Source organism: Hypomesus nipponensis, chromosome 25 (genome assembly GCF_054491055.1).
Source record: "Hypomesus nipponensis isolate SF chromosome 25, ASM5449105v1, whole genome shotgun sequence".
In the NCBI taxonomy this organism is placed as follows: Eukaryota; Metazoa; Chordata; class Actinopteri; order Osmeriformes; family Osmeridae; genus Hypomesus; species Hypomesus nipponensis.
Genome location: NC_140385.1, coordinates 8,217,332 through 8,235,576, shown reverse-complemented (window position 1 = coordinate 8,235,576; position 18,245 = coordinate 8,217,332). Strand labels below are relative to the sequence as shown.

The 18,245-nt window shown below is 47.6% G+C and overlaps 1 protein-coding gene across 1 annotated transcript in view; it reads right to left on the bottom strand.

Annotated features, from left to right (window-relative positions):
• The window catches only part of ank2b (ankyrin 2b, neuronal), a 130,354-nt gene that overhangs the window by 12,037 nt on the left and 100,072 nt on the right, over window positions 1-18,245 (bottom strand). The window contains exons 28-44 of the mRNA XM_084690971.1: window positions 17,978-18,202; window positions 17,032-17,130; window positions 16,332-16,486; window positions 15,962-16,173; window positions 15,546-15,750; window positions 15,320-15,416; window positions 14,935-15,163; window positions 14,486-14,611; window positions 14,024-14,146; window positions 13,411-13,443; window positions 13,011-13,032; window positions 6,233-11,005; window positions 5,615-5,692; window positions 5,271-5,402; window positions 5,008-5,157; window positions 4,652-4,889; window positions 4,380-4,443 (exon numbers count right to left, since the gene is read on the bottom strand). Of these exons, the coding sequence (XP_084547097.1) occupies window positions 4,380-4,443; window positions 4,652-4,889; window positions 5,008-5,157; window positions 5,271-5,402; window positions 5,615-5,692; window positions 6,233-11,005; window positions 13,011-13,032; window positions 13,411-13,443; window positions 14,024-14,146; window positions 14,486-14,611; window positions 14,935-15,163; window positions 15,320-15,416; window positions 15,546-15,750; window positions 15,962-16,173; window positions 16,332-16,486; window positions 17,032-17,130; window positions 17,978-18,202 (6,961 nt within the window). The remainder of the gene's footprint in view (window positions 1-4,379; window positions 4,444-4,651; window positions 4,890-5,007; window positions 5,158-5,270; window positions 5,403-5,614; window positions 5,693-6,232; window positions 11,006-13,010; window positions 13,033-13,410; window positions 13,444-14,023; window positions 14,147-14,485; window positions 14,612-14,934; window positions 15,164-15,319; window positions 15,417-15,545; window positions 15,751-15,961; window positions 16,174-16,331; window positions 16,487-17,031; window positions 17,131-17,977; window positions 18,203-18,245) is intronic.

The following is an 18,245-nucleotide window of genomic DNA, read 5'->3' as shown; positions in this document are numbered from 1 at the left end:
TTGGTTATACTTGGCTTAGTTTGTGCATACTCTATTCTACTTCCAACATACTCAAATACACCTGTCTTACTACTAAATGTTTCCCCCACATATTGGGGATCATGCATCTGAGATATTAGCTTCCACAACTCTGCATCATAGACAAGCCTGTAGACTGGCACTCGTTTTGCTCCTGGAGGTAATGGTGGACTATGGTCACATGAAGAAGGTAAAGACTCAACTGGTAGATGTTCAGAGACCTCTGTAGCTGATTCAAGTGACAATGACTTGCCTTCTGGCACAGTTGGTGATGATACTGTAGAGAAGGTATGCACAGCCTCTCTAGTTAGGGGTTTGGTCGGTTTAAGTTCTGTAAGAACCACTGGAGACTCAAGATCGGGTTTGAACAATTTCTTTGATTTACGTTTCTTCGAAGGTTTACCCTTGTCGGTGAGTGGGTTGGGGTTTGTCTGGTCTGGTTCAGATGAATTCTGAACATCAGTTGAGATATTTGTCAATAACATCAGGGAGGTAGGAGACATAGGTCTGTAGTCAGCTAAAGACTCTGGTGACAGTGGTCTCTGATCTGGCTCACAATTAGCTGATGGAAGTTTGTCTTTGATTGAGAAAGCATCACTTCCAGGCTCAGATGGCTGTACATGCTGTATTTTACACCCTTCGTACTCAAACATACCCGTCTTACTACCAAAGGTTTCTCCTACATATTGGGGATCATGTATTTGAGAGATGAGCTTCCATAGTTCTGCTTCATAAACTAGTTTGTAACCTGGCACTTCTCCTGGAAGCAATGATGTTATAGACTGAATTTCAGATGATAATGGCGGAACATTTGAAAGTGGTAAGACATCAGGTGACAACATATCCTGGTTGCTTTTAGGTTGAGTTACTACTGATGCTTTTGGTTGTTTGTCAGATTTATTTTCACTAATTTCTGGTTGATTTCCATCGTTTAAAGTTACAGCTGACTTTGATGATAACCCTTTTTCAGTCGACCCTGATGATATAGATTGAGATGGATTTTGTTCTAATGGTTTAGCTTCAGTCACATGTTCTGAGTGGCTCACAGATGGTGCTTCAGATGACTGTGTGTGAGCATGTTTAGACTGAGGGCTTTGTTTCAGGCCAGATTTTGTGGACTTTGTGGACTTTCTTTTTTTGAAAGATTTTGACTTCTCAGGGGGGTCACGCTTCAGAGACTTGTCTTTTTCTGACCACTGTGGGATAATATCTTTGCTTGAATTCTCTGATTGTGCTGATACTGACTTAGGTTCTGTTACACAAGGGGTGGCTTCTGAAACAAATGTAGGTGATTTTGACAATTCTGTTACGGCAGATAATACATTTCCTAAAGCCTCTGGAGAGGAAGATCTACTCTCCTCACATGTTAACTCAAGAGGCATTGGAACATATTCTGTCTCTGAAGCCACCGACTCCGGGGAGGAGGATTGACATCCACAGGTGTCAGTAACAGATTCAGGTTCCACTTGAGAATCTGGTGAAAGGGCCCTATTCTCATTGACTGATGACTCAGATGACGCTGGTATATCCCCACACGGGCAGGACAAAGCCATGGCTTCATATTCAGTGTCTGAATATACTGACTGAAGTGATGATGAACCGTGTACCGTCACTGTAATGCCTCCCACTGTTATATACGAGGATGATTCTTGAGACGGATTCCCAAACTCATTTACTGTTGCTGCGGGGTCATGTGACAGTGCCCCGTCTTCAGCCATGAGATTAGCAGATTCAAGTGAAATTGACATGAATTTAGGTAAGGACAGGTGTGACAGGGATTTTTCCTCAGTATCTGACAATGTTAAAAGCACCCAGTCATCATCCGAGTCTGGTTGTGACACTGGTAAAGGTGTTGGTGGTCTATCTTCAGGATCTGATGTCACCGACTCTGGTCTATGATATACATCATTGAAATCCCATTCTAGTTCGTAATCACATTCTGACTCTTCTGATTCAGGGGAAGTCAACCTATAGCCAGTAACAGACGCAGCAGATAAAGGAAGTAAACATCCAAAATCAGTTATGGGTGAGTCAGGAGATAGGGCCCTGAATTCATCTACAGATGTGACTGAATCAGGTGACAGACGTCTTTCTTCATCAAAAAGCTCTGCGAGAGACAAGGCCCCATATTCTACATCTGAAAATATTGACTCAGGTGAAGCTGACCTGTATTCAACAACATCCTGATCATCTAACACAGGTAGGACTGAGTCAGGAGAAACTAGCCTGTTTTCATCTACAGACGCAATCGATTCAGGTGATGATGGTCTATCCTCAAAAAGCATGGACAATAACAAAACCGTTTCAAATTCCATATTCGATAGTAGGGATTCAGGTGACGATGATCTATCGTCTACAGTGGCACTTGAAACAGTGAAAGATTCAGGCAAAACCTGTCCAAAGTCTGGTATAGGCGAGTCAGGCGATAGAGGTCTGTATTCATTTACAGAGGCTACTGAATCAGGTGACAATGCCCTCATCTCATCTAAGTACATGTCAGGGGACATCTCTCTACACTCAGGTGAGGAGTGGGGTGTATACAACCACTCTTTTGTCTCTAGAACCACAGGTGATGATGCCCTATCCTCACAATCAAATGTTATTGACTCAATGGAAATAGACCTATCATAGCTACATTCACTACCTGGCGATATTGGCCTACCGAAGGCTTCCTTGTTGGAAACCATTGGGGTCAAAGGCCTGTCCTCTATGTCTGATGCTAGCATGCCCCACGCAGCACCTGGTGCACTTAAGAACATTTGCCCAGGGGTGTAAGCTGGGTATCCCACAGTCTCCCATTCAACCACAGGGGGCGGTAGAGGAGAAAGAGGTCTGAACTGAGGAATGGGTGAATCGGGTGTGAGAAGACTCAGTTCGTTCAAAGATGACACTGATTCAGGGGATGAGGCTCTACTCTCGGTCAACAGTGCTGAGAACTCAGGAGTGTATAGACGACACTCGGCTGCTGGGGAATTTGGAGAGTCTAACTCATCTGCTGCCTTCAGTGACTCAAGCGAAGACGATCTTCCCTGGACTGAGCTCTTAACTGCAGCTGGGTATGCTAATGCTGTTACCAGTGACGAGGATTTATCGTCAGAATCAGAACTCATATATTCTGGTGTCAATGGCCTGTAGTCTTTGAATGAACTAACTGATTCTGGTAAAGCTGGGTCAGAAAGGTCAGAAGTTGCATGCTCACATGGAGGTTTGTGTTGACTTATGGGTAGGGTTATATCAAATGTATATTCCAGACCAGGTATATCAGATTTGGCTGGTCTGGGAGACTCCTCTCTTGACATCTCAACAGCCGAGTCATGTAATACCTGGATTAACGTATCAGAGACACTATATTCCGGTCTAAAAGATTCTGAAAGCGGAGCTGTGCGATTTATGTCTAAAGGGACTAGGGGTATTTCAGATAAAGCTTTGTTATTTATATCTGTTTGGAAGGTGGTTAAATCAGGGGTGTGGCGTTTAACCTTGATAGGTTCCACCTGAAAATCAGAGGAGATATCTGCTTGGTCAAAGACATCTGGGTGTACATCAACGACTAGCTCAGAAACAGGAGAAACATCTGCCTCAAGACGGGAGCCCTGGAAAGGTTCCTTTATCTCATCTGACCCCATTTCAGCTTGTATGTCCTCCACCCTGGATGTCTCCACTGGTTGTGGAGACTGAGATTCGGTGACAAGGTCCTCACAACTCGACTTCGCTTCAACAACATCGTACCCATATAGGACCCTGTAAAGCCGGTTTGAGACCTCCTCCAAATGCTGCTCTGAGTATACTTCCTTTTTCAACTGTTTGGACTGAACCATCACAGTAGAAACATGAGGGGACTTAGCTGTTGCTTTAGTCTTTGAAATAGGATTGGCAGGTTGTTCATCCTTCGGGTTTGCTGTGATGCTCACATTTTCAGTTATCTGCACAGCGCTAGAAGGAGGAGCCACGTGTACATAGGCAGTAGAAACAAAAGCATAATCCTCTTCCTTTTTGAGATCCACAGTGAGTTCGCTGAAGTCCGTCTCTGCCAGGTCACCCTCAGTCAGACTGTCCCCAAAGTCAGTCATGGAGAGAGGCCTGCTTCCGCAGTCATGCTTATGGGATCCGGTAGGGAACGGTTGGTGACACACCGGTGACAACCATTTACTGTCATATTCAGCCAGGGGCAGCTGCACTGACCCTGCCACCCCCTCAGCCCCACCCTCTGCCACCGTCACAGACTGTTCCACAGAGAAGGAAGGTGTAGGAGGGCTTTCTGTGGACATCATGGGGACAGCTTCTCTTTTGTAAACAGGGTCTAACACGTGAGACTGGAGCTTGTAGGGGGAGGTGTGGTACAAGGTGAAGAAAGGACTTACATGTTTAAGGCGGCCCATGAAGACCGACTCTGCTCCAGCCTTTTCTAATCCACTTTGTGATGTGCTGAGAAACAAAACAATAACAAGGTCAAACATTTGACCACCTGTTGCTAAATGTGATTGGCTAATACTCAATACATTTAATAAACTGAAACATGAACATGAATGTATTAATTCTCCCTTTCTTCTTATTCCTTATGGGAAAACTACTTAAAATATCAATGTGTTGATGTGGTCCTTGGAACTTGTGAATCGTCAGCAACTTGTCTTACTTTGTCATCTCCAGTCCTTTCTGAAGCGCCTCCTTCTGGGTGTGCCTGAGGGACCCAGTTACTGAAGCATCCGTCTCCACCTGTCCTGAAGTGTCAAGGAGCGAAGACAGACTGGAGGAGAGGTCCTCCTGCAACACCATGGGAGGCTGCTGGCCAGATACAGGACCTCTTTTGAGGGTGGTCTCAGACCGCCTGCCTGGCCGGGGGCTGTCGATGTCCTCGTGGAGGGCAGAGAACCCTGAGTAGGCACAGACAGGTTTATTTGGTGGGACAGTCTTGAAGAAGTGGTGTGTTTCAGCAACTATACAATGCAATAATTAATAATTACAAAGCTGATTACAATTTTGGGGTTTTACCTTCACTGTGATCCACGGCGATGGTCCTCTCCATCTCTGCATATGTGTGCGACGAGGTCTCCTCCTGGGTGGACTTGATCATCTTGGTTTCAATGAGGTGGACAATGTCCATGCGGTTGATCTTGGTCAGCTTTTGGATCAGAGAGGTTTCTGTAGATACACAGAAAAATACTGATAATCACACAAAGATTAAGATAACTCACAATGACGCCTTATGTAAACATGGACGTCGGAGTGGTTGGCATGGTGGTCAAAGAACCCACCTGTGCCTTGTATTCCCTCTCTCTCCGTCCAGAGCTTCAGGAGGGCGTGACTTTGGTCCTGTAGAGAGTTGGGGTTCTCAACCCTCACCAGATTGATCCTCTCCTCATTGAACTCAAGTTCTCGCGCCAATTCTGGAAGAGATAAATACGTGAAAGGGAGGCCTGTGGCGCTATAAATATGTCCATGTACGATCGTCTTTCCATAATAAGGGCAAACTAAATATTTGGTGTTAATCAAGTTGGCTTGGAAAGTGCAGGACATTTGATAGAGGTGTCCATACCAAAACAATGATCAAATTCTTCCAAGTCTCTCTGCCACTCTGTAGTCCTGAGCTGTTACTCACCAGTCCAACTGAAGCCCAAATGGTCGGCTATGATGGCCAACCGTTCCTCTTTCCTCTCTGCTTCATCCTGTGGATCTACTGTAAATACCACCACAACAGCAGGACAGCTGTGAGCACGCAGGCCCATCAATATAGAAGATAAATTCCACCTTCAAACATATCAAATCCCCCTTGGTGTTCTGTGGGCTACATTTGTCTGTTTAGATGTATGTGCCACTTAATGTGTCAAATGTATTTTGCTTCAACGTTTGTGCATGGCAGTGACGTACTTGACTAAATAGCATAAACTGTACTCAATCTACATTATTTAGACTTACAGCTTTACACCAACACAACCTACATATGAAATACTATTACTCTTCCAACTACAAGGCTCCTGAAAAGCAATCCCTACATTGCTTCCTTTCCTTGAATAAGTCTTTAAGTCAATCTTGAGATTTTTAGTAGACATAGAAGGAAAAGAGACACGATCACAAACACTCACAGACACAGATCAGACAGCACAGAAGCAACGACAAGAGTCTTAAGCTACAAAGACGAAGAAGCGGCACCTTTACAGCTAGCGTGCTAGCGAGGCATTAAGAGACAGAATGGGCCTCGTGAGGATGGGGGGGGTACCTTGACTTCGGACTTTATCGTCAGGAATACGTTGCATCTGCGTCTCAACAGGGTCGTCCCACAGGGGCCTAATAGGAAAGACGTCTCCTAACGGAGGAAACTGCATTTCGGGGAAAGTCTCTCTCTCTATGATGGAGAGGTCCATGATGCTGCTTTCGTCGTCTGAGATGGCAGCCGCAGCTTCCTCCTGCTGTTTGTCTTCCTTGGACTGAGCCAATCGCTCCACCACTTTGGCGGCCTCGTCACTGATTTCCTCAAAAAACTCGATGGACTGTCTCCGTGCTTCCGCTTTCTCTTTGGTGGGTGTTGATGTGTGAACAGGGTGACCAGGTTTCCCTCTAACAGGTAGCCTGGACTGGAAGCCCTTACTCTTGGGGGAGAATTCAGCGCTCATGGGACGACCCTGATCTTTTTTAGCAGGCGGCTTGGTTGAGTCTCCCTCACAGAAGCTTTTGGCTTTGAAAGACGTGGTCTTGGTTTTGGGTTCTACAGAGGGACCTGCATCTGTCTCAGATTTTCTCCTGGAGTCCTTTTTGACGGGAACTTTCAGCTTTCTGTCATGTTGGGACTCTGGATGTTTTGCTGAGGGGTCAGACTTGAGAGGGCTAGCTTTTCTAGGTATTCTAGATTTCGACTCAACAGATGGGATCTCAGGCTCTTTCTTAGGAGTGACTGAGGAAGGGGATGTGGTTGATGAAGCAGAGGTCCCTGTTTTAGCCCGACTTTGAGGGATAGCCTTCGTTGGGGCTTTGGCTACTGCCTTTTTCACACCCTTTTCACTACTTGAAGCAGGTGTTTTGTTTTTGCCTGTGGTTTTAGTAAGATCTATGACTGACTGTTGCTCCTCTGGGGAGGAGTCAGAGGACTCTTGGTCCTGTTCAGAGTAAACAGATCGTGTGACAGTTGTTACTGCTGTCTCAACATTAGTTATCATGGGGTCTGAGGAACTGGAGTCCACCTCTAAAGGACTCGCGTCTACAATGCTTTTATCTGTTTTGACCTCTACAGCTTCAGGGGAAGTCTGATCTTTCTTAGTGGGTTTGGCTGAAGCCGAAATCCCCATTCTAGGAATTCTAGATTTGGAAGCATCAGGTGTTGAGGCTGCTGCTGTTGTACTAGCTGTTTGATCGTCCTCAATTGGTGAACAATGTTTCTGAGAATCTGTGCTCTCAGTTGATAATTTCTCCTCTGCCTCCGGCTTCATTTCCAGAGTCAGGTTGAGACCCACTTCGCTTTCTTCAGCGACTCCTCCATCACCTGGGTCTTCTCGGACCTCTTCAGAGAAGGCCTCCACTAACGGCTGCTCACCGATCTGGAAGAAAGCGAAACCCTCCTCCTCGTAGCTCCTCTTGGTCATGTCAATGGCTCCGCTTCTGGTCATCTCAAAGAGCTTCCCCTCTTGGAACAGGAAGGGGTTGGGCTCGCTGGTGGGGGTGCTCTCCTCGGTGGGGCTCCTGCCGGGGGTAGTGTCCGGGGTCGGCCCCTGAGACTGCCTGTCCACCGGCAGGCTCAACTCCTTCCGCTCCTCCTCTCCAACACGGGCGGCAAAGGAAGAGTCGTCGTCCAGCATGGCGGCCCAGGGGTCTGACTCCGCTCGGGCAGTCACACCCTTCGACTCCGTCCTGGGAGGTTCGACTTCCTCATCGTCATCCTCGGTGTCGTCGTAGATGCAGACCTCTGGTTTGAACGTGTCCCTCGCTTGGCCTACAACAACTGGTGTACCTAGTTCAGACTCAGACGTCTCGGTATGCTTCCTATGATCTCCTTTCACTTCATCTGTGATGTTGCTCTCTGCCTGGCAGGGAGCCTTCACTGCAGCAGTCTGTAAACTGCCTACGTCTGCCTCTTTCCCTCCCACATCCTCCCCCCTTCCCCTCGATTTTCTCAAGCTCTCCTCCTTCTGCTCATCAGTTATGTTTGCGGCTCCCTCAGAGCTCAGAGACCCGACTACCATTTTTGTTCCGCTGTCTTTGGGTTTTGACACATGAGGCTCTGAGACAGAATGAGTTCCCTCTGCTGCAACTGTGGCAGTTGTAGCTGCATCCTTGGCCTCTGTGTGGTGGGATCCTTCATGCACACCTGCTGGAAAAGGAGAGGGAGGTTGTACTTTAATAAGGGGTTCAACAAAAGGAGCTAGCCTTGAGATCTCTGTGGGCCCAGTGAGCCGGCTTTCACTGGGCACCTCACTTGAGGATTCTACTTCAACTGCTTTGAAGCTATTGTCCCCTGCTTCGGGACATGCTGAGGCACTGTTATCTTTCCTAGAGTTCTTTTTGCTCCTGGCGTCCTGCTCCATTTCATCAAAAGTTTTAATTTTGGCTGCCATCTTAAACATCTCCTCCTCTGGTGTGAACTTCCTCTGAGCTTCACTGTCGTCTGACTTGTCCTCCTCTTCATCTTCCGGGATGGCAGACGGTTTGGAATGCACAGACAGGAACATATGGTCGGGGGTTTTAGGGTTTACCTCATAACTTACCTCTTCGGAACTAGGGGTATCAGGGGAGAGGGGACTCTTACCAGAACTCTCCATCTGGGACGTCTGCTCGCAACTGTCATCGTCGGCACTAGCATCCTGGTCTCTGAGTAGCCTACTGCGCAAAGCATCTGCGGGAAAGTCTAAGGCAGTGGAGGGTTCTGGGTGGCTAGAGGGCTCAACAGGCTTTTCTAGAGGAGGCATAAAGGCGGGCTGAGCTTTCTGCTCTACCGGGCTGTTCTCTAGGGAGTCACGACAAGGGGATTCGTTGGTGGGGCTGGGCTCGATGGAATCTGGGGTTCTATGGGAGGAGTTGTCTTCCATCAGGGGACTGCCCTCTAAAGAGTCTCTGTGGCTAATTGTCAAAGAGTCATCTGCCAAGGGACTGAGGGCATCAGTGTCTTGCTGTCTTAAAGACAGCTCTAAGGTTCCATGACGCAGCGTTGAAGATCTAGAAGCTGGGGCACCAGCTAAAGATGGGACTAGCTGACCATCAGGGCTCTCCTCATCACTTAAAAAGCTCTCTACAGTCTCTGAGATTCTTTTCGTAAGCTTTCGAGCTTTAGTCGGCTTAGACTCGCCCCTCTTAACAGATATTGACTCACTTGTACTGCGGTCATCTGCAGCCTCGCTGGAGGACACGGGGAGGGTCATTTCTGTGGATGGCTGGTCGTCAGTGGTCCCCAAACCGGAATCTCCAGATTTGTCCTTGCCTTTCAATTCATCACTGACAGCAACTGTCGCCCTTGCAATGTGCTGCAAAGCACTTTTGGGAGACAGAGGTAGACACTCTGGGCTGGTGCCTGGTGTAGCTAAGCCCTCGTGTTTTAAGCTGTCCTCAGAGCTCAAGTGAGGGGTCACGTCACCTGGACTGGCACTTGGAGAGTCTGCCACACCTTCATGCTTTAAACTATCAGAGCTATCGCCATTCTGAAAGTCTATGGTTTCTGTTACATCTGACAAAGGTCTTGGGCTACTTTGTTCACCCGTCTCTGCTTGGGGCTCCTCTGTAGCACGTGTAGGTGCAGGTGTAGCATCCAGCGAAATTTCCTTTTCAGAGTACTTGCTGGTTGGTACTTTGATGCTGGATTTGGTGGGTTGTACGTCAGTTGTCTGTTCAGTTGTTGCAGCGGTGGAGGATTTGACTTCAAAAAACCCTGACTTTCTCTTGGAGGGATCCTGCCCTGTCTGGAATGCTTTCATGAGGTCTTTTACCGACATAGTCTCCTCAAGTTTTTCCGCCTCCGTTTTGGGGGACTTGGGTGAGCCCTGTTTAGTTTTAGGACCTTCTTTGGGCTTTGGAGAGGATTTGTTCATCACAGGCAGCTGTGAGGGTTTGCTGCTCGTGACCTTGCGACCCTTTTGCTCTGCCTCTACTTTCTGCTGAAGAGCTTTGACTTTGTCTTTAATAGAGCCAATGGGAGTTTCCTCAATTACTGGGGATACCGGTGACACTGGGGCAGGATCTGTGGGGGCACTTAAGAGCGAGCTACTCTCTGTCGGTTCTTCTGCCTGGCCCTGGTCCTTTCCCCTCCTCCTAATTGGCTTTTTGACATCCCCAGCAGGGGCTTTTGTTTCCAATGCCTTTGTTTTGGCAGCAGGGATTTTGCTGTCCTGCGCTTTCGCAGGGGAGCCTTTGCTCTCCTGTGGTTTTGAAGCTGGGGTTTTGGAGTCCTGGACTTTAGTCGGTATAACTCTTTTACCACCTTTGCGCAGGATGACCTCAGTGGATTTATCTTCGACGATCTTGACCTCAGCTTTAGCACTGGAGCCATCAGGTATATCCAGAAGATACTCTTTAAGTTCCCCAGTCATGTGTGAGGCCATGCCAGATATGTCCTTGATGGCTTTTGGTCGGGGAGTCCCTCTTTTGACTCTGGTTTCACGTAGCAAAGGTTCCTGGCTCTCCAAAGCAGCCATCTTTTTAGCCTCCTCTATCTCACAGTCCGAAATAAGGACCCATTCTTCAGCCCTTCTACACGCTCTCGCTGCCTCCTCTGCCACCTCACCCTCATATGTTCCGCTTCTAAGAATCTCGCTGACTTTGGCAAGGTCTTCTCTGACCTTCTCCATGATTTCCAGTGGCTCTCCAGGCACCTCCTCAGCCCCTTTGGCTAGACTTCCCCTGTCTATGGAACTGGACTTGTCTGCAGAGTCTGTTGTCAAAATGGCAGTCATTTTGATCAGGTCTTGTTTCATCTCCGACACCTCGTAGAGGAGGTCTGGGCTGGCAAGAGCCGAGGAGTCTCGAATCAACTTTGTTTTCAGGATCGATGACTGCGTTTCATTGTCTTCGTCATCTTCCATTTTGGAAAAGTGTCAATTAAGGAATAAAAAAAATAAAAAATTAAATGAAAGGAGACAGACATTGGAGAATGTGGTCAGGACAGGAACAGTATCAAGTGTAAGGAATCAGGGGTCACAGAAGGGGAACTACAGAAGGGTCTCATCAAAGGATCGTGGGGTCTCAGGGGCAAATGCTGCAGCAAACCAAAAGCCAACTAAACCATACCAATGGGAAGGGAATGAGCAGGAAATAACTTGCTTATAAACAGACAGCACACACCCACACTCACAATACAAAAGCATAAACAACATCTAAAATAACAACAACTACCAGACAAACGACAAGCCACACCAGGCACCCACAGACATAAACAAAAGACAAGTAGACAAGGACACAAACAATAGGGACAGGAACATTGGCAACACATCTCAAGATTGGTCAACATGTAACATGTCTACAGAGAGAAAGAAGGAAAAAAAGATTTTAAAAAACAGGTCAGAAAGCTGCTCTGTCTTCAAGGGAAACCAATCATAGCAAACAACATACATAATGGTTTTCTGTGCCCTTGGTAAATTATACAGAACCTAATAAAATAAAATAAAAGTTTCTCAATTCAGTTTAATTATTAAAGAAGGTATCTGGTTTCTCTACGTATCCTGTTACTGAACTAAATTCACCTAATAGATTATCAAAATAAACTCAAGAGGAAATCAAATTAATAACTAGCAACAGTATATCAAATCAAACTCATAGTTTAGTGAAAATACCTTCTAGATAAATGTAAGCAAACCATCAAGCCAAAATAATTGCTAACATATACAAATACATAAACACACACACACGCATACACACCCAAGTAAGACAAGTTATTTCCATGCAAAGCAAAGGGGATTATTGACATGCAGCCTTTGGTAAAACGTGAGTGAATAAAATAGAATTATTAAAAAGCTCATGGACTAAACTCAACTTTTAAGATTGTAACTTTCGGTCACTGAATGCACTGAGCTGTATCGTAAATAAATGACCTCTCACATTGCAAGGAGACTAATGTAATGTATGCCAATTGAATGCCACCAAAGGAAGTACACATTATTAGCTTTAATGTTCTAAAACTAAAACATACATGAAGCCGTTTTCAAATCTACAGAGTGAATTCATGTATGAACGATGTTTTGAAGTTATACGGACTAAACCGTATTTAGGCTAACGTCAGGCTAACATTCTGTAAATGACACAGTGGCACCAGATATACAATGTATTAACATATCCTGGGGTACATGTCAAATATACTTCCAATGCCAGGAGGCGAAGGGAAACTATCAAAAACGACAAAAGCAAGGAGGGACAGAAGGAAGGAAGGGAGGGTCTTAGTAGGTAGGTAATCTACAGTTGCCGGGAAGTCTCTACAGGTCAACAATACTGGGAGGACCTCTACCTTGTCACATAAACATCACCACTGTGTAAATGGGATTTGATTATGTGCATACATGTAGAGTATGTCTGTTTGAGCTCTTTCTCCAAGTGTCGAATAACCAAAAGATTAAAAAAAAAAAAGAGTTTAAAAATTAAATACGCATCCGGGAGATGAAATCGTTAACGCGAAGACATGGTGCTGTCTGAAGAACCAAAAAAAAAAAAAAGAAGTGATGGGTTATGTCTTGAAAAGAAAAGCGTTGGGACTTGGGTGACAGTTTTGTTGTTTTGTTTTTGTGACAAAGACAAACATGTGGAACTTAAAGGACTTTGAAAAGCAGCGTGAGGCCTAAAGCTTGGCTAGTGAGGGTGAAGCTGGGCATATATGGATCATTCTGGGTATTCACAGTCACTGCTGTCATCATAACAAGTGACTATAATCCGTATAAAACAGCATGTCTATTAAGTATTCAGTATCAAAGCAATGTTACTGTATATTAGGTTCAACAATTACATTTAGGTAAAAAAAAAAAGTTAACGTAGCAAATCTTTATAGAAGGTTTTAGTCAATTCAAACAGTTAAGGTATTAAGATAAATGTCTTACATTTCTCGAGTGTCTTGCTGATCTGCAAGTGGAGAATATAGAAAGTCAATCACCAAAATAAAATTTCTATCGATTAAGCATGCACACACACTATTCCCTCATTGTGATCGGGGCAGTGAACAGAATGTAGACCGATAAAAAAGTTGTTGCGTGCCCCATCTCTGTAGTTAGTTCTAAACACCCAGAGATGTTAACTTCACGACACTTGACAAGCACATCTGTAATTATATAACATCCTTCCATAAAGACACCACTGCACACAAAATCCAGACTCTTAGCATATATACAGAGGAAGAAGGCTATATACACATACACAGGAAGTATACGGGACAACATTGAGCAGCTCGTGGAGGCAGAGATACTAGTTAGTTTGTTTGGAGAAGCAGAGGCACAGTTTTACCTCTTCATCTGGCTCCAGGTCGGAATCGGAATCCTTTGGGAAGCAAGAAGCAGCAAGAGGCCGAGACAGAGACACCGAGAGAGAGACAGAGATGGACGGATAGTGGAGGGAGAGAAAACAAGAGCAGGCAAAGCAAGGTTAGCAGAGCAATGGGTCTGCAGCCAAGTGTGCACTTAGGCTGGTACGCATGTTATGGTCAACCTGATCGGTCTCATAAAGGTTGGGGATGTGTGTTACAGTGTTAGACAACATCCAGCATCCAACTACACACTATATAAGTTAAGAACATGGAACGTGGATGTGAGTTGACACACAACAGTTGTATCTGTGTCTAGTATCAGATACGATTTTATACACATGTAGATAACCGTTAATAATAGTTTGGCATGTCTACTTGTATTTTCATTTGCAGGCAAATATCATGCTAGTACTTAGGAATGTGTACTCATGGACACACAAGCCTGGTTAATTTGAAATAGCTTATCCTGATAAATCAGCTGTGATATTTTTAGTACAGTATGCAGTGTGTGCGTGCGTGGGTGGGTGTGTGTGAACGTGTGCATGTGTGGTTGTGTGAATGTGATGGTGTGAATGTGTGGGGGTGCATGTGTACCTTGGAGTAGGATGGCAGTGTGATGTTGAGGTTACAGATGGCGTTCTGAGCCAGGCTCCTGTAGGAGCGCGGCTCCTTCATGAAGGACAAGCGGCCGCACGGCTCCTGAGTGTTGTCTCGGATCTGAGGCAGCATTGACCAATCATCAGGCAGGGAATCAACTCTCAACCAATCATTGGGTAGGGAATCAACTCTCAACTATTAACCAATCATCAGGCAAGAAATCAACTCTCAACTATTAACCAACCATCAGGCAATAAATCAACTCCTGACTATTAACCAATCATCAGACAGGAACACAACTGTCAACCATTAACAATGAAAAAGTATGAATTCAAACATTATTTTGAATGAATACATTCTTCTTATAACTCTTCTAGTTTGGGAGCATCAACACTTAGGATCGGAAGTGGACTAGTTGAGAGAATTATTAGATATTCTGTGATAAGTAGTGCTGCTCACTTTGATAAAGAGAGCCAGTCTGTTCTCTTTGAATGCAAAAAAGCTGAAAAGATGGTGCTGGCCACTTTTGGTGAGAGGGACCAGGTTGCCAAAACAGTCTGCATAGATGGGTTTTCCTTCCAACACCTGAAGAGACAAACACGTTTTGGTCTGAGGATGAATGCAAGCAGACACCAGACCATGATTTATCATACATTGACTATATAATTGATCAATATATTAAGAGAGTCTCTGAGTGATAACATAACTATTTGTTCCATGTATTTTTAGTCATACTGTACCTTGTTCACCTCTACCTTCTCCAACACTCCATCTCTAATCTTATATCTTCTGCACAACCAAATACAGCCCCCCCCCCACACCTCAGGCCAAGTTCACCGTCTCCTCCTCCCCCCTGCTCCCTTCTCCTCCTCCCCTCCTGCCACCTCCACCCCCCCCCCCCCCCTCACCTCCACATCCCGGCTCCGCGCCACCTCAGTGAAGTTCTCCTGCTGCTCCAGTGTCTTGTCCATCTTGTCGTCCGTCATGCAGAAGCAGCGCAGGCGCGCCTCGATGGGGTCGTGCGTCTTGGCGAAGATCACAAACTTGGCCATGTAGGGCACGCAGATGATCTCCCGGTACACCTGCGTGGAGAAGCTGACCGACTCCTGCACCTGTCTGCAGTCGATCAGCCAGAACCTGGGGAGGAACCGTCAGGTCAGGCTTCCTGGAAGAGCTGCCATGGCCCAGACAACATCCTCACCAGCACACCCTGAGTCACCAGAGTAAAGATAATACAGAAACCCTGTACAGTCCTGAATGCGCGTCAGGGTGATACAGCAGTGTGAACGCTACCTGGCCGACACATTGGTTGTGAAGGAGACACAGTCGTTGATGAAGGTCAGGGGTGTGGTTCCTGTAATATCTTCCCATTGGGCTGGCGTTGTTCCACCTTTGACGGAAACACACACACACACACACACACACACGCAGCAGCTTCAGATCATGGCGTCCACGCGTGAGAGAGAGTGTGCCCAGGCGCCTTTGCCCGGCCGCAGACGTGGCAGCCGCGCCCTCTGACCTGTGATGCTGCACAGCAGCCTGAGCGTGGCCGTGTCCCCCAGAAAGCCGTTGCTGGGGGGCTCGCTGCCGCTCTGGGGGACAGGGATCGTCATGGTGATGGGCTTGTGGAACTTCCTCCGGCGGGGCTCCAGGGTGACGATGGGGCTGAACGTTGCCTTGCTGCCCAGGTGCTTCCGCACCACGTCCATGCTCATTGGCTGAGCCTGGGAACCGGGGAGGGGGTGGCATGGATGCTTCAATCACGCTGGACTTTTCGTTGTAGTTTTTGTTGTGTTATCAATGCCTTTAATTTATTAAATGTAATTGAAATGTGTTTTAGTCTGTACAGTATGTGTATGAGTGTGACAGCGATGTGTGTGTGTGAAAGAGAGAGAGACAGAGAGAGAGAGGCAGTGTGCGTGTGTGTGTGTTTACCTGCAGGCCCACCCTGATCCTCTTGGTGAGCGCTCCCTCAGGGAACACAGCCTGGACCTGCGGCACCACCGTGCTGCTCAGGACGCCCCCCTCTGGACCAATCAGGATGCTGTCCTGCTTGACGCGAGACACCACCGCAAAGTACTGGGGGAAGTCGCGGGTGATGATGCGGCAGATCCTCTTCCTCTCCAGCTCTTCCGGAGGGTCCAGTTCTGGGGGGGGGGGGAGAGGGGTTCAGAGGGCAGGAGGATCAGACAGCCTGACCTGTTACTGACTTCAGGCTGGTAGGGATTTACCAGTTTGTCACCAAACCCCACTTCGCAAAAGCTTAAGTGCCCCGTCTTGGGATGATGACCTCACAGCCTCTTACCTTCGTCCATGCCGTTGAGGATCTGGTTGAGCTCCTCCTGGGTGTGCTCGCAGTGGTGCTCCTTCCAGCTCTCGCCCGTCTCACTCCTCAGGATCACCAGCTCCCGCTCTCGCCCGCGCAGCGCCGCAAAGTGGGGGATCTCCACGATCACAGGCCTGCCACCGGGGACGAGGGGCCACCGTCAGCGTGTGTGTGTGTGGACGTGTGTTTGGCTGTGGGTGTGGCTGTGTGACCATCAAGTGTTCTTCTTATTGAACATCAAGCTAGATGAGGTAGTAATGGTTCACAATCACAATCACCTGACAGTGTGTGTGTGTGTGTGCGGTGAGAGTTACAACCACGCGTGGTAATCATGCTAAACTAAAAAGAGACATCCTTAAAGGGGGAGGAATAGAATTGAACAAGCAGAATCACGAGGAAAACACACAGCACTAAAACACGGGACAGCCAACCACGGAAGCCAAAGAAAAAAGGGAAAGCGAAAGATCACACGAACACGAGCACAGTCGACAACCAACACTACAGTTAGATCATTTACGAAAACAGGGCACGAGACGCTAGCAAACAAAAAGGCTCAGCACACAAGACACAAACACAACATTCTAAGAGGTGGAATGGAAGGAGGAGCATGGGACCAGCATCCAATGGCGTGTTTCATATACTGCTGTGGTTGTTGTTGTTGTTGTTGTTTGTCCCCTACCCGAGGAATCTAGTCCCTGGCGGGCCGAGCTGGAGGATGCGGCTAACCAAGCTCTCGCCCTCGTTAAGAGGGGGCGGGGCCGTGGGGAGGTGGAGCTTACTGTCCGGCCGTGGCAGCAGGGAGAGAGAGCACACACAGGGGTTGTGGAGGGGGGGGGGGGGGGGTTGGGGGGTTAGTGGTCAAATGAGGCTGTGAGGTCCCTGTCTGGTTCACACACTACGGGCGGCTGGCTTCCTGTGGGCCGGAGTGACTGGTTTACACGGTGAGTGAGACTGGGGGTTTGACACATTTTTGGGTGAAAAGCTCCTGCCTTTGTCTTTGGTGGTGAAGTGGAAGCATTATACATGAAAGGGGCCTTTAGCAGTCGTTGCAGTTACCACCAGAGGGTAGAATACTAACAGGACAGTGGCGCGGTGCCTTGGCACATGGCAAAGCAGATGAGGAGTGAGGTTTCTGTTTGTGGAGATTGTCTGTTAGAAAAGACTGCTTGTTTGTGAGGGCTGGTCGGCACAGGGGTTAGGTAAGAGTTAGAATTCGGCCCAGCTGTTAAAAGAAAACCAAGCGTGCAGAGGTAACAGCCCTGGCTCTGAGGGGGGTTGAGAGCAGAGACAGGTTTAGTAAGGCTGGAGGCAGGGTGAAATTAATCTGAGAAACTCAAGGGGGCGGCAAAATGACAATATCAGCTTCTCACACACACAGTAGAGATGAACTAGGGCGTTCCAGTCAGTCCTGCTTTGTCTCTCTCTCTAATTCTGTCTCACTCTCTCTCAATTTCAATCCAACACACAGCTCTTTTTCACCATCACTCTTGATATGTATTCCCACACACTGCTGATCTTCCCACCCTCCCAGTCCCTCCCTCCCCCAGTCCCTCCCTCCCCCAGTCCCTCCCTCCCCCAGTCCCTCCCTCCCCCAGTCCCTCCCTCCCTCTCCCTCTCTCTCTCACCCGAGGAACTGGGCTCCAGATGGGCCCCCCTCCACCACGCGGCTGGCCAGCCCCTCCCCCTCCACCATGGGGGGCAGGGAGGCCAGGCGGTGCCTCTTCACCAGGCGGCAGGTGACCCGCGTGGGCGCCGAGCACTTCCGGGGAGGGATGATGATGCGCAGGCCGTTGTGGCGGCAGCCCCGCATGGCTCCGCCCCTGGCGTCCACCATGAAGCTGACCAGGAAGCTGGGGCGGAGGAGGAGGAGGAGGGAGAGCGGCGTGAAGAAGA